Source organism: Miscanthus floridulus, chromosome 19 (genome assembly GCF_019320115.1).
Source record: "Miscanthus floridulus cultivar M001 chromosome 19, ASM1932011v1, whole genome shotgun sequence".
NCBI lineage: Eukaryota > Viridiplantae > Streptophyta > Magnoliopsida > Poales > Poaceae > Miscanthus > Miscanthus floridulus.
The window spans coordinates 9471750-9493994 of record NC_089598.1 but is presented as its reverse complement, the minus strand read 5'-3'; the positions used below and the strand labels follow the sequence as shown (position 1 = coordinate 9493994).

At 47.8% G+C, this 22245-nt stretch overlaps 1 protein-coding gene and 1 pseudogene across 1 annotated transcript; one reads left to right on the top strand and one right to left on the bottom strand.

The window, feature by feature from the left end:
* Positions 1–1693: 1693 nt before the first annotated feature.
* LOC136525516 (aspartyl protease family protein At5g10770-like) lies at positions 1694–2299 on the bottom strand. Its single transcript, XM_066518477.1, has one exon. It carries the CDS (start codon positions 2297–2299, stop codon positions 1694–1696), a length of 606 nt encoding a protein of 201 aa, XP_066374574.1.
* A 16488-nt stretch (positions 2300–18787) lies between these two features.
* On the top strand, positions 18788–20898 carry LOC136525515 (probable linoleate 9S-lipoxygenase 5; annotated as a pseudogene).
* The last annotated feature ends 1347 nt before the right edge of the window (positions 20899–22245 follow it).

Here is a 22245-nt window from a genome sequence, read left to right as displayed (position 1 = left end):
CCCTAAAAACCACCTCCAGCAATCCTTAAAGGAAATACTCCATATAGGAAATTTGGTTTTCCGCTTAGACCCCGTTCGGTTATTAGAGAATGGCTCCTTGGAAAAAATCTAACTAGATCGGGTAGCTTAATTTGAATAAACAAGTGGATCAAGTAGATCTGGAATACTTCCTGGCCCTGGATTATGCTAACCGAACGAGCCCTTATTGGGCTGTGATGCCCTGTGCAGGTGTGTCTTGGCAGCTTGATCGGGATGGGCCTGCAGGCCGGCCGGCCGGGCGGGGGAGGCCCTCCTGCCTGATCGGGATGCGCCTTGCCTGATAAGTGATGGGCCTTTGCGGCATTTTGGGAGGCCCGCCTGCCTGCTTGCTTTCCTTCTCCAAATCTTCCAATCAGCCGAGGCTCGAGAGAGAGACGATTCTTCCGCGTATGACATGGGCTGCGTCTACAGCAGATTGATTTTCCTTTGGGCCGGTTTTAACCTTTTCTGCTGGTTCAATAAGAAAGCATTGCAATACGAAAGTAATTTGGACGTGTTGCTATGTCATGGTTGCCATATATGATTTCATGAATTAATATATGCAAGTTGTGCCATATTAAAAATTATGTATGTCAAATTTTTGGCATGCATGCTATTAAAAATGGGACTTGCTAAAATTCAGGTGCCTGACATTTTAGCTTTTTTCAGGCGACGGTTATTGCATACATTTTATGCTTAAATTATAGTTTTTGTTGTTTGCAATTGAAGTAGATATAATCTGCAGTTTTTTTGTTCCGGCAATAAAAACCTCGTTAGACAAAACTACAAATCTGACAAAATCCGATCTTTGTTGGCACAAAGACAATTTACAATTATTTTTATTGTAAGGCAAGGACAAGAATTTAATATTTTATAACATAAAAACAATTAGCAAATCATCACAAACTTTACAACAGATAATCCGTACCGGCCGGCCGCCTAGTACGTACATACGTAGCTGTTTGTTCTCATACACATGCCGTCGTTTCCTTATCCGAACTTGTGGGTGCGTGTGCCGTGCATGCAGACCTGTGATCCGGAATACGCTTGCTGCGTCGCTGGGGACGGACGGACGGTGGCGCATGCACGGAGCACGTGTGAAACCGTCGCCTGAATCCCAATCGCTTTCTCAGGCATCTGAAGCGTAGGAATCGTGATTAAAAATTTGCCAAATTTTATTAAGGTCCTGTTTAGCTTACCCTATATTCGGTTTGTTCGACTTCTTTTTTTAGCCAAAACATTATTTTTCTCTTACAACAATTCAACCGGAATAGTTTTTTTCAACTTTTTTCAGCCAAGTTTTAGACCAGCAAACGAGGCCTAAATCTCATAAATGAATTGACACCATGACGGGAGACTGGAGTGTAGTGCCTGCCATCCCAAATCTCAGAGTCGTGGCGCGTAACGCGCTCCTACCGTCCTACGCGAACAAAGCGCGTGTCAGACTAGGCACTTGTAAATAAGTTCTGACGGCCAGCTAATTGAACTAAACAAACTATCATGCCTAGAATTTATTCAATGCAAAATACATAAACTACTAGCTTAGCTAGTGCAAATACATTCTGAAATATAATGCCGAATGCCAAATCGGTAGTTATTGGTAGCACAAAGCTAGCGGGCCTGCATGGTAGGCCGCCGGCAGCCTGCCTGCACTGCAGCATGTAGTAGAGCTCGATCAGCACGCGCCGCGGCGGAAGCCCACGGAGCCCCCTCCGACGTCGTAGAGCACCTCGATGGTCTGCTGCTGCACGTTGCCGATGATACCCGGAGCGCGGTCGTCGCTGTTGGGCGCGAACGTGAGGCAGTCGTCGAGCAGGATCCCCGAGGGGTCCAGCTCCACGGCGGCGTTCCGGTCGAACACCAGCGCAACCCTCGGCACCCTGACGACCATGACGCTTGTGAAGTCGTAGCAGGTGTCGAGGCTCCCTTTAGGCGGTGCCAGGCGGTACGCGCCCATCCTGCTCCGGAACACAGCGTGCAGCGCCTGGTACGCCGTTGGCAGCAGGCGTGTGATGGCCGTGCGGGAGTCCATCACGAAGACGGCGGCGAGGACTGTCGCCGACACGTTGAGCCGCTGCCCCGCGACGGTGATGCCGCGGAGGAGGACCCGGTACAGCGTGGGCGCCTGCCTGAACCTGAGCATCGGCGTCGCCACGAACATCCTTGTCCTGGAAGACGGCGGCTTGCCGAGGACGAAGAACCCGGTGTCACTGGGCGTCGCGTTGCCGTGGGTGGCCGCCGTCTGGGACACCAGCGACTCCGGGCCGCTGCCGAGCGACATGGTCTCGGATGAACTGCTGCTTATTGGAGTTTAGTCCCATATCGTGTAACGATGGTGGGGGAGCACAACATATAAGGCGGGAGAACCCTCACCTATTAGGCTAGTCTTTTGGGTTGAGTAAGGCTCAAATGTCTTATATGTTGTCAGCTCCGGTGGACCTGTGACCTGTGGGAGCGCAGGCTCGTGGTAATGAGCCGGGCCGGCTGTAAGCCAGCTCTAAGATCGAGAACTCGGTGGTCACCACCGGTTCCAACAATTGGTATCAGAGCCCATGATAAAAAAAAGCTAAACTCAAAAAAAATATCGAGCGTCACATATGGTGGGGGCACCCCGATGTGTGACTAAGGAGGAGATTGTGTGGGTTTAGTCCCACATCGTGTAGCGATGGTGGGGGAGCACAACATATAAGACGGAAGAAGAGACCTATAAAGCTAGTCTTTTGGGTTGAGGAAGGCCCAATGCCTTATATGTTGTAGCTCCGGTGGACCTGGGATCTGTGGGGACATAGGCTCGTGGTAACGGGCCAGGCTGGCTGGAAGCCAGCTCCAAGATCGTGAACTCGGTAGTCACCACTGGTTCCAACAATTGGTATCATGAGCCCATGGTAAAAAAAGCTAAACTCGATATTGTTGAGGTTTAGTCCCACATCGTGTAGCGATGGTGGAGGAGCACAACATATAAGGCGGGGAAACCCCCACCTATAAGGCGGAGGAGCACAACATATAAGGTGGAGGAGCACAACATCCAATTCATTCCCAAGATTACATCTATATCCTGGTCCTTAAGGATAATCATGGTAGTGGGAAAAATATGTCCACCCAGGTTTACGGGTACCTGGTATACCATTTCCTTAGTACACAGACATCTCTCGGGTGACTGTATAAAGAAACTTTCCTTTGTTGCCCCAATTGAAATTTCATACTTCACGATAAATGTTCTATTGATGAATGAATGCGATGCGCCAGAATCAAAAAGTATAACTGCAGGGTGATTGGCAATAGAAAACATACCCATCATCACTGGCTCCCCTTCTAGAATTTCTTCAGCTTGAATATAGAACACCCGTCCTGTCTTCCTCTCATCTTTGCCCTTCTGAGCATTCTGATTGGGGTTCTTTTTTGGTGCCTGACCCTGTTGTTGATTGGCAGGGGCCTTCTGATAATTTTGATTAGCCTGCCTAGAATATGGACATTCCCTGGAGAAATGACCAGTCCTTCCACAATTGTAACACGGATAGTTGTGACCCTAGGACGTTGGAGCATTGCCACCAGGAGCATTGGTCGACTGTGAATTCGGATAGGTTATAGCAGGACGGACATTTGACTGTTGCCCAGCTTGAGATTGTGGCGGACGGTAAGGAGGACGATTATGATGTACTGGATGATAAATCATCCTCTGCCTCTTCTGATTTTCCCCAAAAGATCCGGACAGCATACTCTTTTTCTTTTTGAGCTCCTTATGCTACCGATACTTTGACTCTGAAGCAATTGCAATATTTATGGCCTCATGATAAGTGACATTGGTGCAAGTTGTCATCATTGTTTGCAGCTTGGTATTCAAACCTCTCATAAATCACCTCTTCTTCTTTGCATCAGTATTGACATGTTCTGATGCATATTATAACAGGTGATTGAATCTTCCCATATACTGCATCACGGTTTGATCTCCTTGCTTCAAAGCAAGGAATTCATCTAGCTTCATTGTCATCACTCCTTCAGGGATATAATGGGCTCTGAAGGCAGTACGGAACTCAGCCCATGTTATTGGAATGCCAGCTGGTTGCATAGCCACTAAGTTTGCCCACCAAGCACTTGCTGCACCTCGAAGTTGCTGGGCGGCAAACACAGGTTTTTGATACTCCGTGCATGGAATAAGATCAAATTTCTGCTCTATGGTTCAGAGCCAGTCATCAGCCTCTAATGGTTCATCTGCCTTGGTGAACACCGGTGGTCTTGTGTCTATAAAATCAACATATGTAGCCTCCTGTCTGTTATGGTGGCGACCATGGTTTCCTTGCATCTGATTCTGATTACTTAGAGCTATCTCATGAAGCAAATGAGAATTTTCGGCCATCACATTGACAAGTACGGTTATAGCATCAGCCAGATTTGTTGGAACTGGTGGTGGATCTGGAATACCATCCTCATCTTGTGAAGTTCCAGGAACATACGAACCCCGCGTACGACGCATCAGCTCATAAGAAACAAAACTTTATTCATAAGCCTTTATTGAATTGCACAAAAGCTTACTTCAGACACATTACATAGGGTTTACTAATATAAACACCAGAACCTGTAAGTACCAAAACAAGACTACATAACTTAACTATAACTAACTATTATACAACTCTACTCCTTTCCGTGATTACTTCAAACTTCAGGCTCGGTATCCATTCCGGAATTATTACCGCCTTCATCATCACTTTCATTGATCATTACTAATTCTTCAGGATCTTCTTCTTCTTCCTCTTTCGATTCGTTATCATCAGCAAGGATGACACCAGGGTCCATGGCATCAGCTTGGGGCTCATGATTTGGATTTAGTAGATTGCTAAGCCTATGAACTTCCTCATGTAGATAGGTATTATGTTCTTCTAAATCTTCTACATAGAATTCTAGCTCATGAGTTCTAGCTCTAGCTACATTTTCCCTGTGCCAAGCTTCATTTCTTTCCTCCACCGTATGAACTAACATGCTTTCATAGTTCCTGTGTGCGGTGGTGAGACGCCTCAATTGATCCTATAATTCTCCTACCTGTATAGCATCTAAAGCCCTATCTTTAGTAGCTTGTGCTAATTCTGCAGAAATTCTCTGTATCTCTGCCTGGGGATCAGGCCTAGAACTGCTACTGCTAGCACTGTCATTTCTAGGGGCAAGTTGGTGACGAGGAACTCCTTTGGGTCCAGTGGACTTACGGGGCATCATCTTGGCACGAGTCATACTGTAGGAAGCCAATTTAATCCAAGTAAGACCATTTGATCAAAGTCTAAAGAGTAGCTAAGATGGATTACATTACTCAAATCAGACTCACTACTCAACTCCAGACTTAAGAGGTGAAGGAAGTAACGAGTGAATTAATCATGATGCATGAATCGTTCTTACGAACAAAAACATCAAAGTTTATAATGCACATAAACAACATTTATTTTTATATTGGGCATAGTAAGGTTACTACTCCACCACACAAAACCTTTTTAATCAAATATGGAATGGTGAGAAAGAAATAAGATAAGTCAGAAGCAATTTGGACCAAATTATCAAGTTAAATTTAGTCATCCAAATCATTTTGAAGTTTTTGTAAAATAATACAACAAAAACCTTGTAACGATCGCTCTGATACCATTCTGTGGCAGAACCTCCTAAATTACAGGACCCACATGCACCTATCACTGTCCGATGACCTTTGACAACTATGCATATGTTTCCGGTAACTTAAGAAGACTGTCGGGTGTCCTCGGGGAACCCCGAATCATCCATGATTTCCGAGCAGGATCACGTTATAGAGTCATTGTAGTATTACAACATTTATTCAAATATCAATACTAGAGTAAAAACAGCGGAAGTCTTACGATAACTTAGTTTACAGACCAGTTGTTTGAAACCTTACAAACTAAGTTCGATAAATATTACAAACCGTAGTAGTAGTGGAGTGACATTATAATATAATACAAAACACACAATAAAACTGCCCTACCCAAGGGCCACACATTCACTTCTCATCGTCATCACAAGGAACAACTGTCATGCAGCACGATCCAAAATAGATCTGCTCATGAGGCTCACCTGCAACAAGGGTCAATAAACCCTAAGTACAAAAGTACTCAACAAGACTTACCCGAAATAATAACTGATAAACTAAGGAATGCAGGCTCAGGGATTCAAGGTATGACTTTAATAATAATCAAAGTTCTTTTGCGTAAAAGCTCTTTACCAAAATTCTTTACTTCAAAGGTAAAACTTTATAAGTACCACATATGAATCTGCCATGATCCATAATGAGATCATGAACTTCATATCAATCTCTTTCGCAAACCTTTCTTAAGTTCCAGTTATTAATACTATGATGATGAACAGTGAGTTGAGTCTCCATAACCGAGGAGCAACGACGATTCGAACTGATTAAGGACCCAGCTGGGAATTCTAGACCACACGGCATATGCAGATCCCTGACCTCCATATACCAATATACCCTCGGATCCTCTAAAACAAGAACAGGTCCGCGCCACCCGAGAATACAGTACTCCACCAATCCAGCCCATTGCCACGTGGGTACACGCTATTCCTGCCATCTCTCCACTCCCAGTGCGCGAGTAGCCATTCTCATAATAGAATAGCCGAGTAAAGGCTTACCGAAGTATGTGGTTAGTACTACAAATTCTCACCTCATGCAATTCAACAATGGACGTGCCTTAATCGACACAGGCGGAAAGAACCCGCTCACAAGACCTCCATGTCTTATGGCTCACACACACCGAGTCCGCCCGGTCTAGATTTATTACTCCACATTCCCATATCACATGATAACATAAGTTAACCAAAGTTTCATTTAAAGTTCGCAGGTGACAGGTAATCACTCGACTTTCATCGTTCTAAGCATAGCTAAGCAAAACTAGGCATATACGAATTTAAAATTTGTAATATGGTAAATATGGAATAACAAGGTTGGTAATGCACCAATTTGTTTTTCACTTAACTCCTAATCACTTAATGCAGTAAAGAGAAGCAAAAGCGAAATCAATTTGTAAAATACAAGGTAGGGTTGTATGCATCCGGGGCTTGCCTTCGTTGACGGAAAAGTCCGGTTCCTGCGACGTTTCACAAGTATTCGATCCGACCTCAACAGACGAATTAACCTCCTTAACAACTTGATTAACTACCATGTGTTCACCTTCGTTCACTACACGTAATAACAATGCCATGTTTAACATGATGCGGAATACGAAACATGATGCTTGATGATGGATGCAAAAATTAACAATTTGAATACAACTTTCCTTTGCGGTACAGTTGTAAATCAAACAAACTAAATCTTTTTCGTAACACATACATCAATGGTCAAGGATCATTATCAACAAATGACCCAAGGTCATCACTCAATCAAAATTTCAAACAAAACCTAAATCATTAAAGGTTACTATTTGCTTTTATGAATTAATTATTTAATTCAAAATTATGAAATAAATCAACTTATTCTAATTGAGCTCAAAATTTTAGTATATGTTTATTACATGATAAGTAAGTGGCAAAACAAATTTCATAATTTTTGGATAATTAAATAAGCCTAGAAAAATCATGGAAATCCATTTATTAATAAATTGAGCAATTTTTATCACATTCAAAAAGTACAGAAAAACATTATTTCATATTTTTCTTAAATATTATACATCACAGAGAAGCCACACAAAAAATTTCATAATTTTTGGAGCTCTAAATAAATCTACACAAAAATAACAAATTACATCACTATTCATTCAAATATGAAAATAGAAAAATTCCATTTGAACGTTGAGTCACTGACAACCCGACCCCACCTGTCATCCCTAACCTCGCGCGCTGACCACGGCAACGACGGCGCTGACCGGCGATATCTCATCGACGGCGAGACCAACGGCGACGGCCAAAGCACCAAAACACTCCCCTCAACTAGGCGCATCATTCTAGGGCACAAGCTGGGCTAGCTACAAACTGGACCGAGCACTACACCGGCCATGGCGGCCACGACGGCACGGCTACGCTACGCTGGCAACGTGAGACCTGTAAAGCTTAAATAGATGGCCCAGGAAGCATCAGCAGCTCACCCCAAACGCGACTGAGTAGAGCACAAGGCCGGAGGAGCAACGGAGAGGTGGGTCGACGTTCCGAGCAAGCACGGCGGAGCAAATCGTCGTCGGTGGCGATGTTCCGGGAGCTGTGGTGGTCAAAATGAGAAATCAATGTGTCATGGAGTACCACAGCATCGTGGCGAAGCTGAAACAAGACTCAGCAGGGGCAGAGGATCACCGTAACACGCTGGCCACGGCGAGGCACACTCGACGGAGATGCTGCCGGCCGTGGGGAAGAAAGACGACGCGCGGCTAAATTTGGCGAAGTTAGACGACAACGACCGGTTGGATGGGTGCGCAAGGAAGAGGTGAGGCTGTTGAGCACTTTGCTGTGAGGACACAGGCGCTAGTTCGACGGCGAGGGCTCAACAGAGCTACGGCAATGGCGCCGGGAAAACAGAGGAAGGGAAACGGCGAAGAACGGCGACGGCTTAGGCCTTAAGGAGCGGCCAGAAGCGCAAGGAAGCCACGCAGGAGCCTTTCCCATGCCAGCGCGAAGCCGAGGACGTCCACGCGCGCGTCTGGAAGCGAACCGAAGGTCACCGGCGGTGTAGCTACGGCGGTGAACACTGTTCACAGTATTTACAATTTTGCCATTCGCCAAAATTCACAAATTACTCTCAAATTTTCATAACAACTCAAAAATCTCCAAAAACAAAAGTTATTCAAAATCAAAAGTTCTACAACTTTTCTTTTATAACCAACTCCTAATTTGGTCTAGATTTTGAAATGAACTTTTGAATTCGAATAGAGAAATTTAATGAATTACGCCTTTTTGAATTACTCCAAATTTTTCTAAACAACTTAAAAAACTCCAAAAAATAAACTTTGTATAACTTGTCAAGCTCTACACTTTTGCTTTTGGGCTCAACCCCAAAATATGCTTAGATTTTGAAATGGATTTTCAGGGTAGGGTTTCAATACTGAAAATCAGGGTTTTCGGAATTTCAAATCAATACAAAGATTTCGAACTTGATTGAAACAATACCAAGCAATGCTTATAACATAAATGTAAACTTATTTTAGTGAATGCATACAAATTTTTTTAATATGACCAATTGCCTTGCAATGCATATGATGACATGGCAGTTTTAGTATTTAAACACCCGGGGTGTTACACCCTGGCTCGGGTCCGGGTGCACCCAGCAATTGTGTCGGCTGAAGTTTAAAAGGATTTCAAAAATGATTTTTCAGATTTCTACTTAAATGCTTTGGAAAATGTTTGTGTACTCATTTTGGCTCCAAATTTGTTGAAACAAATTTCGTTGTGTTCCTTGTCACCAGATCTACATGATAAAAATGTTGAATGTCATTTTTGAGATACTTTTCTGTAAAGTTTTATTTAATTCTTGATATTGCTGATATCTTGTAAAATGTGTATTAAACCCTATATATATTAGAAAAATATGCTTCCAAGTTTGTTACTCTTTTTGTGTAATGTACTTCCTATGAAAAATATATGCCATGCATGTTCTATAAAAAAATTATGAGGTGTAGTTCAAGTGCCTTTAGTGGCTGATTTTTGTTATTTTTGCTAGAGAGCAAAATTTGTATAAAACATGCAGGTGATAATTTTTGTACAATGATTGTATGCTATGAAGATCTTAGGAAAAATACTAAATCTGTTGTTTGACATTTTTCATAATACAAAGTATTTTCACATTCATAATTAGGTCCAAGCTTGTCATTTTTGTGTAGGCTATTTCACTTATCCAAATGCCATAAAAATTTGATGGTAGACTACTTCGGGTAGTACTATGCTATGGAAATTTTATAAGATTTTTCTAAGCAATAAAAATAGATATTGCTATTCAAACCTATTATTAATTAGGGTTTAATCAAGTGTTGCTTTATGTGTGATTAAGAAATTAGTGAAGCTTTGGTGTATCTTTGAAGCAATTAATGAGATGTGTTGATTTAGCATATTAGTAGTAGAAGAGAATGCAGTAGATGACATGTGCTTGTAGTATATGTTCTTGGATGATGTTGACTACCTTGCATTCAAGCATATCCATTGTATTCATCTCATCCGATGCACCGATTGCATAAGCACTTACGCACATTGCATCATACAGGATCGCAAACCGAGAACCCAGTCGTCATACCCGAGGAGCCCGAGGAGCAGCTCGAGGTGCAGCCGCAGGAAGTGACCGAAGCCGACGAGGAGGACGTTGAGGAACTTCCGGAGTGCCCCGATCACCGCCCGAGCTCCTTCGAGAGAGGCAAGCCTTGGAGCATTTTCTCCCCGGTTTACAATTATTAATTAAATACTTTACTTTAAATGATGCATTACGTTAAGGAGTTGTTTGCAACCGTTGCTGCATTATACCTTGCCTACCTTTGTTATACTATAGCCTTGTTACCCTGGTATCCGCAGTCGAGTCAATGCTTAGCTGGCTTAGACCGGTAGAAGTCAGGTGATTTCCTGTCACCTACAAGCCATAGGAGGTTACCTAGATCTGCTTGGATGACTATAAAGTCATGGTATAACTAAGTGTTAAATGAAGTTGAGACCGGACAGAGACTTATAGAGTTTTGAACTGTAGTGCTTTCTGTCTGTGTCGATTAAGGACCGACCGTTGTTGGGCCTCGAGTCATGTTGAACGCATGCCTTACATTTAGCTGGCTGAATAAAGTACCTTTCGACCGCGAAGCTAGGAGATTATTCAGGCCGAGTAGATTGCCCGCAGCGCACTTTGCCGGAGCAGGTGTGGTAGGACACAGGGGCGAGATGATAAGACCAAAGTGCAGTCGGTCGGACCCTGGGTACATGTGGTTCCTGGCAAACTTGAGATTCCTGGATAGTTGACTCAGTGACCGATACCTCACTTTAGCGGGTGAGTGAGGTTTGTGTAAAGAATAAATCACCAGCTGGTTAGGAATCGATTCGAATCGCCATCGCTCCTGGATAGTGAGCACTTGACTTGAGTTACTTCATCGTAGTAATGTTAATGGAACACTTGGACAGTTATAATGAATATGACATTATGGAAGTTGATTAATGATCATGGGTTATCATTATTGCTTAATCACATGTTTGCTCTAGTATAGGTGCAAATCTAGTCGACAGGTTATAAATAATTAACTTGACAAAAATGCTTTTAGAAAGGTTCTTGAAATGCTAAAAATGCTTCTTTTTGCAAATGAGTCAGCTACCCTACTATAAAGCCCTTCATAATCCTTGGTGTCACTTATTTTCGGTTATGTCGGGTAAGTCTAGCTGAGTACCTTCTCGTACTTAGGGTTTTATTCCCACTTGTTGCAGATGGGCAGATGTATTATGGCTATTGTATCAACTGCCTGTATCCTGCGATGGGTGATGCTTAGGACCATGGGCATGGTCATTCCTTACGTCTCATTTGATGCTTTTGTTGGAGATGATCATTAGCTGGCACTGTAATTGAACTCCGTGTAAGTGTGTGTGGTTTTGAACAAATGGCTTCCGCTACTTTATTCGAACTTATTTGTAATAACTATATTTAAACTCTGATGTATCTGTGATGCGAACTTTTATGTAATATGTGATGGTGACCGCTAAACTTATTACGATCTTGGCTGGGATGTGAGTTGGTTTGAAATCCTTCGTGATTTCATGGACTACCGGGTTATACGGGCTTAAGTTTGCTAAATCGTCTGCTCTGTCAGATGATTTTCTTACTTAATTTCGTATAATTGGTCGGTTCTGTTACATATATCATAATAATTACATGTATTAATTTAATGTTGGTCAAAATTAAAACATATAACTTTCTTATACACTAATTCTACATCACCATTGAGCAGAAATAGAATTAATGCATGGAAAACTTATAAATAATCATTATAATATTGCTATTATCAACGTTGGTCAGAAAAATAATAATATCATAATTTACTGAATAAAAATAACTGCTCTTCAAATTAAATTCTCTTGTTGGTTCGAATTTAATTAGAAGATAATAAACATTAAACTTTGTAGCGGAAACATCAAAAAATTCTTTATCTACTTTTCAGAATTATTTTACTATACTCATCTACTCTCTAAAAAAAATTACCCCGTTGGTTCAAATTCTGACAAAGATTTAAAATGGATAAAAAACATCAAAATTTGCTTCTGAAAATGAATAAAACAATAATATAGTTCTACTGTTCATTTGGGCTAGCCCGTTGAAACAGTGCTCGGCCTAGCAGCAAAATGTCGCCCGCGCTCGTGGCCCAGCAGCGGCCCAACATAGTGCGCACGCCCGCTCCCCTGTGCCCAGGCCGCAACCAGGGCCTGGGCCGGGAATCTCCGAACCCGTCTGGTCCGCTGAAAGGTCCTAATGGCTAGAGGGGGGTGAATAGCCTATTAAAAATTTCTACAACAACACTTAGCAAACAGGTTAGACAATTATGAGGCGAAGCAAGTGTTGCACTAACCTACTAAAATTGTAAGCCACCTATCATAACTCTAGTTTCTATAGTCTTTATCCACACAATGACTATGTAACTACACTAAGTTAGTGTGCTCCCAAAGGCTAACTAAAGAGCCACACTAAACAAACTAACAAGCTCTCACGACTAGCTACACTAAAGAGCTTGACAACTAGTTTACGATAATATAAAGAGATAGAGCAAGATGGATATACCACCGAGTCAAGGAATGAACCAATCAATCATAAGGATGAATACTAATCACCTCAGAATCAAATGATGACACAATAATTTTTTTACCGAGGTTCACTTGCTTGCCGGCAAGCTAGTCCTCATTGTGGCGATTCACTCACTTGGAGGTTCACGAGCTGATTAGCATCACCCGCCAAACCTCAATAGGGTGCCGCACAACCAACACAAGATGATGATCACACAAGCCACGAGCAATTTACTAGAGTACATTTTAGCTCTCCGCCGAGGAAAGGTCAAAAACCCCTCACAATCACCATGATCGGAGCTGGAGACAATCACCAACGTCCGCTCGATGATCCTCGCTGCTCCAAGCTGTCTAGGTGGCGGCAACCACCAAGAGTAACAAGCGAATCCTGTAGCGAAACACGAACACCAAGTGCCTCTAGATGCAAACACTCAAGCAATGCACTTAGATTCACTCCCAAACTCATAAAGATGATGAATCAATTATGGAGATGAGTGGGAGGGCTTTGGCTAAGCTCACAAAGTTGCTATGTCAATGTAAATGACTAAGAGAGTGAGCTTGAACTGGCCATGGGACTTAAAAAGAGAGCCCCCACGAATAGAGCCATTGGCTTAATTATTGGACTGACTGTGGGATGACCAGACGCACCGGTTGTGTGCACCAGACATGTCCGGTCGGTGATCGGACATGTCCGGTCGCCTGCGTCCGATCGCTGCCTGACCGTCACGTGTCCCATTAAAATAAAGTAGTTGTTGCTACCATGAGTACCACACTCAACTGCGACCAGACGCATCCGGTGTGGACCACCGAACGCAGGAAACTCAATGCCCGGTCGAGTCTAGAGAGCTCCTAGAGCCGCTCTGGAATGACTGGAGGCGTCCGGTCACACCGGACTGGACGTAGGAGATTCAGCGTCCGGCCGAGTCCAGAGAGCTCCCAGAGCCGCTCTGGGCCGACTAGACGCGTCCGGTCACACCAGACCGGATGCTCTCAGAGTCCGATCAATTATAGCACTGAAGCCCGAGAGTTGCTGGTTCACACCGGACATGTCTAGTGTGGTGACCTGACGCGTCCGGTCGCTTCTCTGCAAACCTAAACCGAGCTAACTCATATTGATCGGATACTGAACAGTAACTCCTCAGCGTCCGGTCACTCCACTGAGCCATAGTCTGGTCATTAATACCGGACACGTCCGGTCGCCATACTAGACGCGTTCGGTCACTCTGTGACTAGCGCGACTAACTCTTTTTCAACTCTATCTTTTTTACCCTTGCTCAAATATGTCAACCACCGAGTGTATCATCTTGTGTACATGTGTTAGCATATTTTCACAAATGTTTTCAAGGGTGTTAGCACTCCACTAGATCCTAAATGCATATGCAATGAGTTAGAGCATCTAGTGGCACTTTAATAACCGTATTTCGATACGAGTTTCACCCCTCTTAATAGTACGGCTATCGAACCTAAATGTGATCACACTCGCTAAGTGTCTTGATCACTGAAATAAAATGATTCCTACCACTTATATCTTTGCCTTGGACCTTTTTTTTTCTTTTCAAGTCAAGTACTTGATCATCACCATAGCATCACCATCATCATGTCACGATCTTGGTGTCCACATCTTGGCCGAGACCCTTTCACAAACAGCTTGCCCGATCGATGAAGCCTTGTCATACGCATGTACTAGTACCTACGTACGTACAATCAAGTCAGACGACTGCTTATTAAAAAATAAACAGACGACTCGACGACTTTCAAAGATAGACGGGAGATGCGTTGGTCGTCCGGGGGGTGTTCATTCGTACGGAGTAAGTCGTAACAATAACGAGTACTACTACCTCCGTCAGAAAATGCAACTACAGAGTAAAAAAAATTCTCTAGAAAAATACAATTGTAGGTGGCGGTGGTGATAAGCAGCTGAGGCATAAGATAGCTCACTAAAACCAATTTCAACCATTATGTGCTCACCCAGCCACTCCACGCAAGCTTCTCCTTCTCTCTTGCATGTGTCGTGTGGTGAGTATCGAGGAAGCAAAAGCAAATGTAGAGACAAGAACATCGTCTTTTATTCCCGTGACTGAGCCTTTCTTAGAAACCAAGCGTTGCTTTCTTTTTCAACATGATTACAATGGTGGTTACATGGTGGATTTGTTTACAACTTCGAGTTGGTCTAAATTACATTTGTCCTATTGTTCAACGCCTGATCAAGAGATGAGCACCAAGCTTCAATGATTTATATTTTTTTGCTTTTGTTTGACATTCTTGCTTTTCCCACTAGACGCGTGCGCCCGACGACAGGATCTACGAGCTGACGCTAGGATCCGCTGCGCCCGACGTGAGCGCCCGACGCCAGGACCCACGAGCTTTGTCTCGCCCGATCCCTAAGCTGCCTGGGCTACGCCCGACACGTGCACCCAATGCCAGGATCCACGAGCTCCATCTCGCTCGATCCCTAAACTGCCTCGGCTGCGCCCGACGCGTGTGCCCGACGCCAGGATCCACGAGCTTCGTCTTGCCCGAACCCTAAACTACCTCGGCTGCGTTTGACGCGTGCGCCCGACACCAGGATTCGCGAGTTCCATCTCGCCCCATCCCTAAACTGCATCGGCTACGCCCGATGCGTGCATTCGACGCTAGGATCCACGAGCTCCGTCTCGCCCGATCCCTAAACTGCCTCGGCTGCGCCCGACGCGAGCGCCCGACGCCAGGATCCGCGAGCTCTGTCTCGCCCGATCCCTAAACTGCCTCGGCTGCGCACGTGCGCCCAACGCCAGGATCCTCGAGCTCCATCTCGCCCAATCCATAAACTGTATTGGCTGTGCCCAACGTGTGCGCCCGACGCCAGGATCCGCGAGCTCCGTCTCACCCGATCCCTAAACTGCCTCGGCTGCGCCCGACGCGTGCGCCCGACGCGTGCGCCCGATGCTAGGATCTGCGAGCTCCATCTCGCCCGATCCCTAAACTGCCTCGGCTACGCCTGACGCGTGCGCCTGACACCAAGATCCGCGAGCTCCGTCTCTCTCGATCCCTAAACTGCCTCGGCTACGTCCGACGCCAGGATCCGCAAGCTCTGTCTCGCCCGATCCCTAAACTGCCTCGGCTGCGCCCGACGCCAGGATCCGCGAGCTCCGTCTTGCCCGATCAGTAAACTGCCTCAGCTGCACCTAGATCCGTGAGTCCATCTCATCTGATCCCCAGGCGCGCCCGACGCTTGGATCCGCGACTCCGACTTGCCTAATCCCCCGGCGCGCCGACGTGACTCTGTCTCACCCGATCCTTGAAAACTATCTCGATCCATGAAACTGCCCACTGACAAAACCCTCCAGATGATTCTGCTCGAATCGCCCGGGGGCTCGGGGGCTACACCCGCGGGTGCGCTCACGCGCACCCGCTGACGAAACAAAACTTCTCCCACTGGCAACACGAAAAACCCCCAGACAATTCTGCCCGGTCGCTTGGGGGATCGGGGGCTACACCCGCGGGTGCGCTCGCGTGCACCCGCCATCAAGACAAAAATCCCCCAGACGATTCAGCCCGAATCGCCCAGGGGCTTAAGGGCTCCTGTCGGGTTCATAAACACGGGGTCCCTCATAGACCGGCTTCCCAACAAAGGGTCGGCCTAGCAGACAATGTTGCGAATGACGTGCAACTCCTAGGCCGGCACAAATACCTAAAATGACCTGGCCGAGAAGGAACGGCGCCCGCTTCCGACTCTGGCCCACCTCTCCGACCGGAAGGCCTCGCTTCTGACTCCGGCCCGCCTACGGATGGCCTCTCCGACCGAAAGGCCTGGCCAAACACTACTTCCGACTCCAACCCGTGTCTCCGACGGGGGCGACGCCGAACCCCTGCTCACAGCTCTTCTCCAACTGACACAATCAGAGCTGACTGGGACCAATCAACCGGGGACGCCTGCTCGGTAAGGACCAAGAAACGGATGGAGAAAGTAAGGCAGGGCACTCAAGTCAAACCGCAATACCAAGGACCGTACCCTGTACACCTGCAGGACAGTACCATGTGACCTTCCCGAACAATATTGTAGGCGCCGATATTTTCCCTACGGTATTGTTGGCGCCATCAACTTTCATACCAGACAAACGCGGTAAAGGCTCCCCCTACATGCCTCTGGGCATCAATAGTGTTGTGGGCGCCGACATTTATCATACCAGGCAAACATGGTAAAACCCCCTACGTGGCTCTGGGCATCAACAATATGACAGGTATCGACGTCTGCCATATCAGAAGAAGACGACGCAACCTCCCACATGCATCTGACATTGAACAGTATTGTGGGCGCCTACCATCATTTTGTACCCGCCGGTGTGGGCAACAAGACTTAGTAGCATACGTACTCTCTCCCTCTCACTTGTAAGGCCACCGTCTTTATCTATAAAAGGGGATGCGCTCTCTCTCGAGAGATAGATCCATCAGTTCACTTACATTGATTCATCCTCTGTAACTTTAGACACTCTAAGGATATACAGAGCACACGCTTCAACACTTAGCACATAGCGGAGCTCCCGTCACTCTCAGCCCTTCAGACCAGAGTCCTACCGGACCCCTTGTACCCCCATCTTTCTCCCTTTTGTTTGTAACCCCACTGCAAACTTCGAGCACCTGGGCTGAGGAATAAAGTCACCGACTGACTCAAATTGGACGTAGGACAAGTTGCCTGAACCGGTATAAACCCTGTGTCATTGAGTGCTGGGCCATCTCCGATCACAACATACAGCAAAACTATAAATATTTACGTGTTGGTCACTTTCTGCCCCGACATGTTGCAACAGTATGTTACAAATGTTTCAGCTATTTCGGTCTTATGTTGCAGTAAGTGTTTTTTCATGTTGCAATTGTTTTATCTAGATATTGCATATGTTTCACACACATGCGGCAAGTGTATGTCCCAAATGTTTCATCTGTTTCAAATGTATGTTGCATTCGAGTGTTTTATGTTGCAAGTGCAGACCGCCGGTGTTGGTGTCCATGAGGGCGGGCTGGGCCGAGCTGTGGCCACCGACGCATAAAGGAGGCGCAGGCCGCTACCGATGGTGTGGGAATGAGGCACAGGGCACGCGGTGCTGTTGTGGAAGAGGCGGGGGCGAGTCTTTCGAGCGGCCTGTAAGAGATGGGGCAACGCGCCGGTGTGGAAGATGCGGGGGCGAGTCATCCGAGCAGCGTGGGCAGCGGATCTGAAGCAGACGGTTTGGATGCGAGCGTGGGAAATGGAGCTTGTACGAGCGGCGCGTGAATCTGAGCGGACGGGGCGGAGCAGCTGCGGGCATCCGGACGTCCGTTGTGCTAGTGCTGCCGTTAATTATGTACAAATTTTGAGCTAGGTCTAATCAAAATCGCTTATATTTGTTCTCGCATTTGTTTGTTTTCTAACACACTACACAAATATATAATCCACACCACTCGCAAACCCCCCTTGGGTTATGCATTCCGACGTAAAAACAAGAGTTAAATGCACCAGAGGTCCATTAACTTGTGAGGAGGTTTCGGTTAGGTCCATCAACTTTTAAAGTGGCTTTTTGGGTCCATAAACTTTGTATGCCGTATCACCTAGGTCCATACCTCTCCACATTGGCTTCTCGTGCTGATGTGGCATGATGCCGTGGCCATGCAGGCCATGCAAGTGCACCAGCTCGCCACTGCCTCGGCGCCGAACATCGGATGCACCGCGCGCCTTATGCGCTACAGGCCACGTGCACCGGGCTGTCGTAGAAGGCCGCGTTCCCGGCGGGCGTCGACCGCGCCATGCTCGCGGACCTCCTGGAGCTCGCCAACTTGATGGAGTCGCGTCCTCCTGCTCCTGGACAGCGGCGGCAGCCGGCTCTTCTTGGGCGAAGCCGAGGCCGGCGACGCCAACGCCGCCGCGGCATCAGCGACGGCGCCGACCTCGATGAACACGGCCGCGGCCGCCGCCGCGGTGTCGTTGACGGCCTCGGCGACGGCCCTCGCGACCTTGGCCTCCGCGTGCGCTTTGCCGGTAGCAGTGGCGGTGGCGGCAGCAGGGCGCGCGCACCTAGCAGCCTCGCGTCGGGCCAGCCCCGTCCCCATGCCGTTGCCGACTTGGCGCTGGGAGCTGAGCCTCGTCGACGAGCGTGCAGGTCAGAGGCAAGCTGCTGCTGCAGAACTTCGCCGACGCTTCCGCCGCTGGGCGGGCACTTCAGCTCGCTCGCGGATGTCTACCGTCTCTTCGGCCTTGACGACGTTGGCCGGCTCCCGGAGGCCAAGGGGATCATCAACAGCGGCACGCCGTTCCCCGTCGTGCCCTAGGTCATCTCAGGTCCGTACTGCGATCGATCATCGTTTGCAACGATGCATGGTGTCATCGCGAATGTGCTCAAAGGGAAGGAAAAAAATTGTTTGTTCGTCTGGTGCAGTGAACCCGACACACTGGCGGAAGGACGAGGAGTTCGCGCGGCAGATGATCGCCGGGGCGAACCCGGTGTGCATCAAGCGCGTCACAAGGTTCCCGCTGACGAGCGAGCTTGACCGCGGAGTGTTCGGCCACCAGGACAGCAAGATAACCAAGGATCATGTTGAGAAGAACATGGTTGGCATGACGGTGCAGCAGGTATATACACAATGGACAGCAAGATAAGCAGAGACCATGCCTGAAGAAGATAGTGGTTTCATGCGTGTATGTATGACCATGCATGCAGGCCGTGGAGGAGAGGAGGCTGTACGTCGTGGACCACCACGACTGGGTGATGCCATACCTGAAGCGCATCAACGAGCTCCCAGGCGACGAGGAGAAGGCCGAGGTGTCACAAAGGAAGGTGTACGCCGCGAGAACGCTCCTGTTCCTGAACCGCGACGACTCGACGCTCAAACCGCTCGCGATCGAGCTCAGCTCGCCGCACCCGGAGAAGGAGCAGCTTGGCGCGGTCAGCACGGTGTACACTCCACCGGACAGCGGGGACATCACGGTCACGGCCGGGAGGTTCTCGGCATGGGAGCTGGCCAAGGCCCACGCCGCCGAGAACAACTTCGTCACCCACTGGTAAGTACACTTTCATTCAGGGAGTCTTCTCTCCTACGTGGGTCGTCCATCGATTCCTACACGGTCCTGGTACAAACAAGACGAGGTCAACATGTGTGTATGTCCGTGGTGTAGGCTCAACACGCACGCATCAATGGAGCCGATCGTGATCGCGGCGAACCGGCAGCTGAGCGTGCTGCACCCGATCCACACTTCCGGAAGACGCTCCACATCAACGCCGTCGCGCGCCAGATCGTCGTCGGCTCGGGTGACCAGAGGACGACAGCGTCTTCCGTGGCATACACGAGGTCACCTACTTCCCCAGCAAGTACAACATGGAGATGTCCTCCAAGCAGTGCCGGTCCTAGGATTTTGAGGACCCTCTAGCGACACCGTCGCGACGGCCTCTTTCGATAAATATTTCTTAGGTAACATTCTAAAATTCTAACACCTGACCTAAATAACAAGAAAAACATGACTATATGAGTATAAAGTACTAGACAAAAATTAAACAACAAAAAAAACCTAGGGCCTAGATAATTTGGACATGAACTTATTCAGAACCAAGATTCACAAATCACAAAAAGGGCAGAAGGCAATAACCAAGATCAGATGTCGTCGTCTTCGTCGAGCCCTGCCTCAACTGCCTGGTCGCCGCCGTCATCTGGAACGCCGTCGTCTGGCTTCTAGAAGACTGGAACTCGGGCGTCGGTGCCTCGGTGATCTGCGCTGGTGATCGCGTGGTGAACTGGTGATCGGCGCTGCGTTTCTCGCAGTCTCACGTCTCGCCAAAAGTTCGGAAGTCACGACTCGCGATCGCTATGTTCGCGTGTGCGGGTGTTGGCGGCTCGGCTCCTTGCCTCCTGGAAAGAAAGAGGCCGACGACTCCTTTTGCTCATTAATCCTAAATCCTAATGGACTATAGCTAAAGGGTACGAAATATTATATATTTGGGCTTGGGCCCCCATCCCGCGAGGGCCCTCGGCTGTCGCACCTCCTGCCCCACCCTTAGGGCCGGCACTGCCTCCAAGGCGTACAAGGCCTGGAACTACCCGTACGCGGTGGACGGGCTGGACATGTGGGCGGCGATCAAGAACTGGGTGGCGGACTACTGCGCCATCTACTACCCCAACGACGGCGCCATGGTGGTGGAGCGAGGTCAGGAACGTGGGGCACGGTGACCTGTCAGACGCGCCATGGTGGCCAGCGATGGACCACGTCGCCGACCTCGTGGAGACCTGCACCACCGGCGCGGGTGACGGGGACGCCGGGCAGGGCGTGGAAGCAGAGTACCCGCAGAGCAGGACGTTCCCCGTGAACGCGGGCTTCCCGAACTTACGCGTCAGCTGTTGGAACCGGTGGTGACCACCGAGTTCACGATCTTGGAGCTGGCTTACAGCCGGCCCGGCTCATTACCACGAGCCTACGCTCCCACAGGTCCCAGGTCCACCAGAGCTACTACATATAAGGCCTTGGGCCTTACTCAACCCAAAAGACTAGCATTATAGGTGAAGGTTCTCCCGCCTTATATGTTGTGCTCCCCCACAATCGCTACACGATGTGGGACTAAACCCCAACAATCTCTCCCTTAGTCACACATCGGGGTGCCATTTTTTATTGGGTTTAGCTTTTCTGACCATGGGCTCTGATACCAATTGTTGGAACCGGTGGTGACCACCGAGTTCACGATCTTGGAGCTGGCTTACAGCCGGCCCGGCTCGTTACCACGAGCCTGCGCTCTCACAGGTCCCAGGTCCACCGGAGCTACAACATATAAGGCCTTTGGGCCTTACTCAAGCCAAAAGACTAGCCTAATAGGTGGGGGCTTCTTCCGCCTTATATGTTGTGCTCCCCCACCATCGTTATACGATGTGGGACTAAACCCCAACAATCTCCCTCTTAGTCACACATCGGGGTGCCCCCGCCATATGTGTGCCGCTCGAGATTTTTTATTCGGTTTAGCTTTTCTGTCCATGGGCTCTGATACCAATTGTTGGAACCGGTGGTGACCACCGAGTCTACGATCTTGGAGCTAGCTTACAGTCGGCCCGGCTCGTTACCACGAGCCTACGCTCCCACAGGTCCCAGGTCCACCGGAGCTACAACATATAAGGCCTTTGGGCCTTACTCAACCCAAAAGACTAGCCTGATAGGTGGGGGTTCTTCCGCCTTATATGTTGTGCTGCCCCACCATCGCTACACGATGTGGGACTAAACCCCAATAATCTCCCCCTTAGTCACACATCGGGGTGCCCCCGCCATATGTGACGCTCGAGATTTTTTTATCGGGTTTAGCTTTTCTGACCATGGGTACCGTCTCTGATACCAATTGTTGAAATCGGTGGTGACCACCGAGTTCTCGATCTTGGAGCTGGCTTATAGCCGGCCTGGCTCGTTACCACGAGCCTGCGCTCCCACAGGTCCCAGGTCCACCGGAGCTGACAACATATAAGGCCTTGGGCTTACTCAACCCAAAAGACTAGCCTGATAGGTGAGGGTTCTCCCGCCTTATATGGTGTGCTGATAGG

What these genes read in the sequence shown, in the direction of transcription:
- LOC136525516 (XM_066518477.1), bottom strand. Translation starts at nt 2,299, where the DNA reads ATGTCGCTCGGCAGCGGCCCGGAGTCGCTGGTGTCCCAGACGGCGGCC.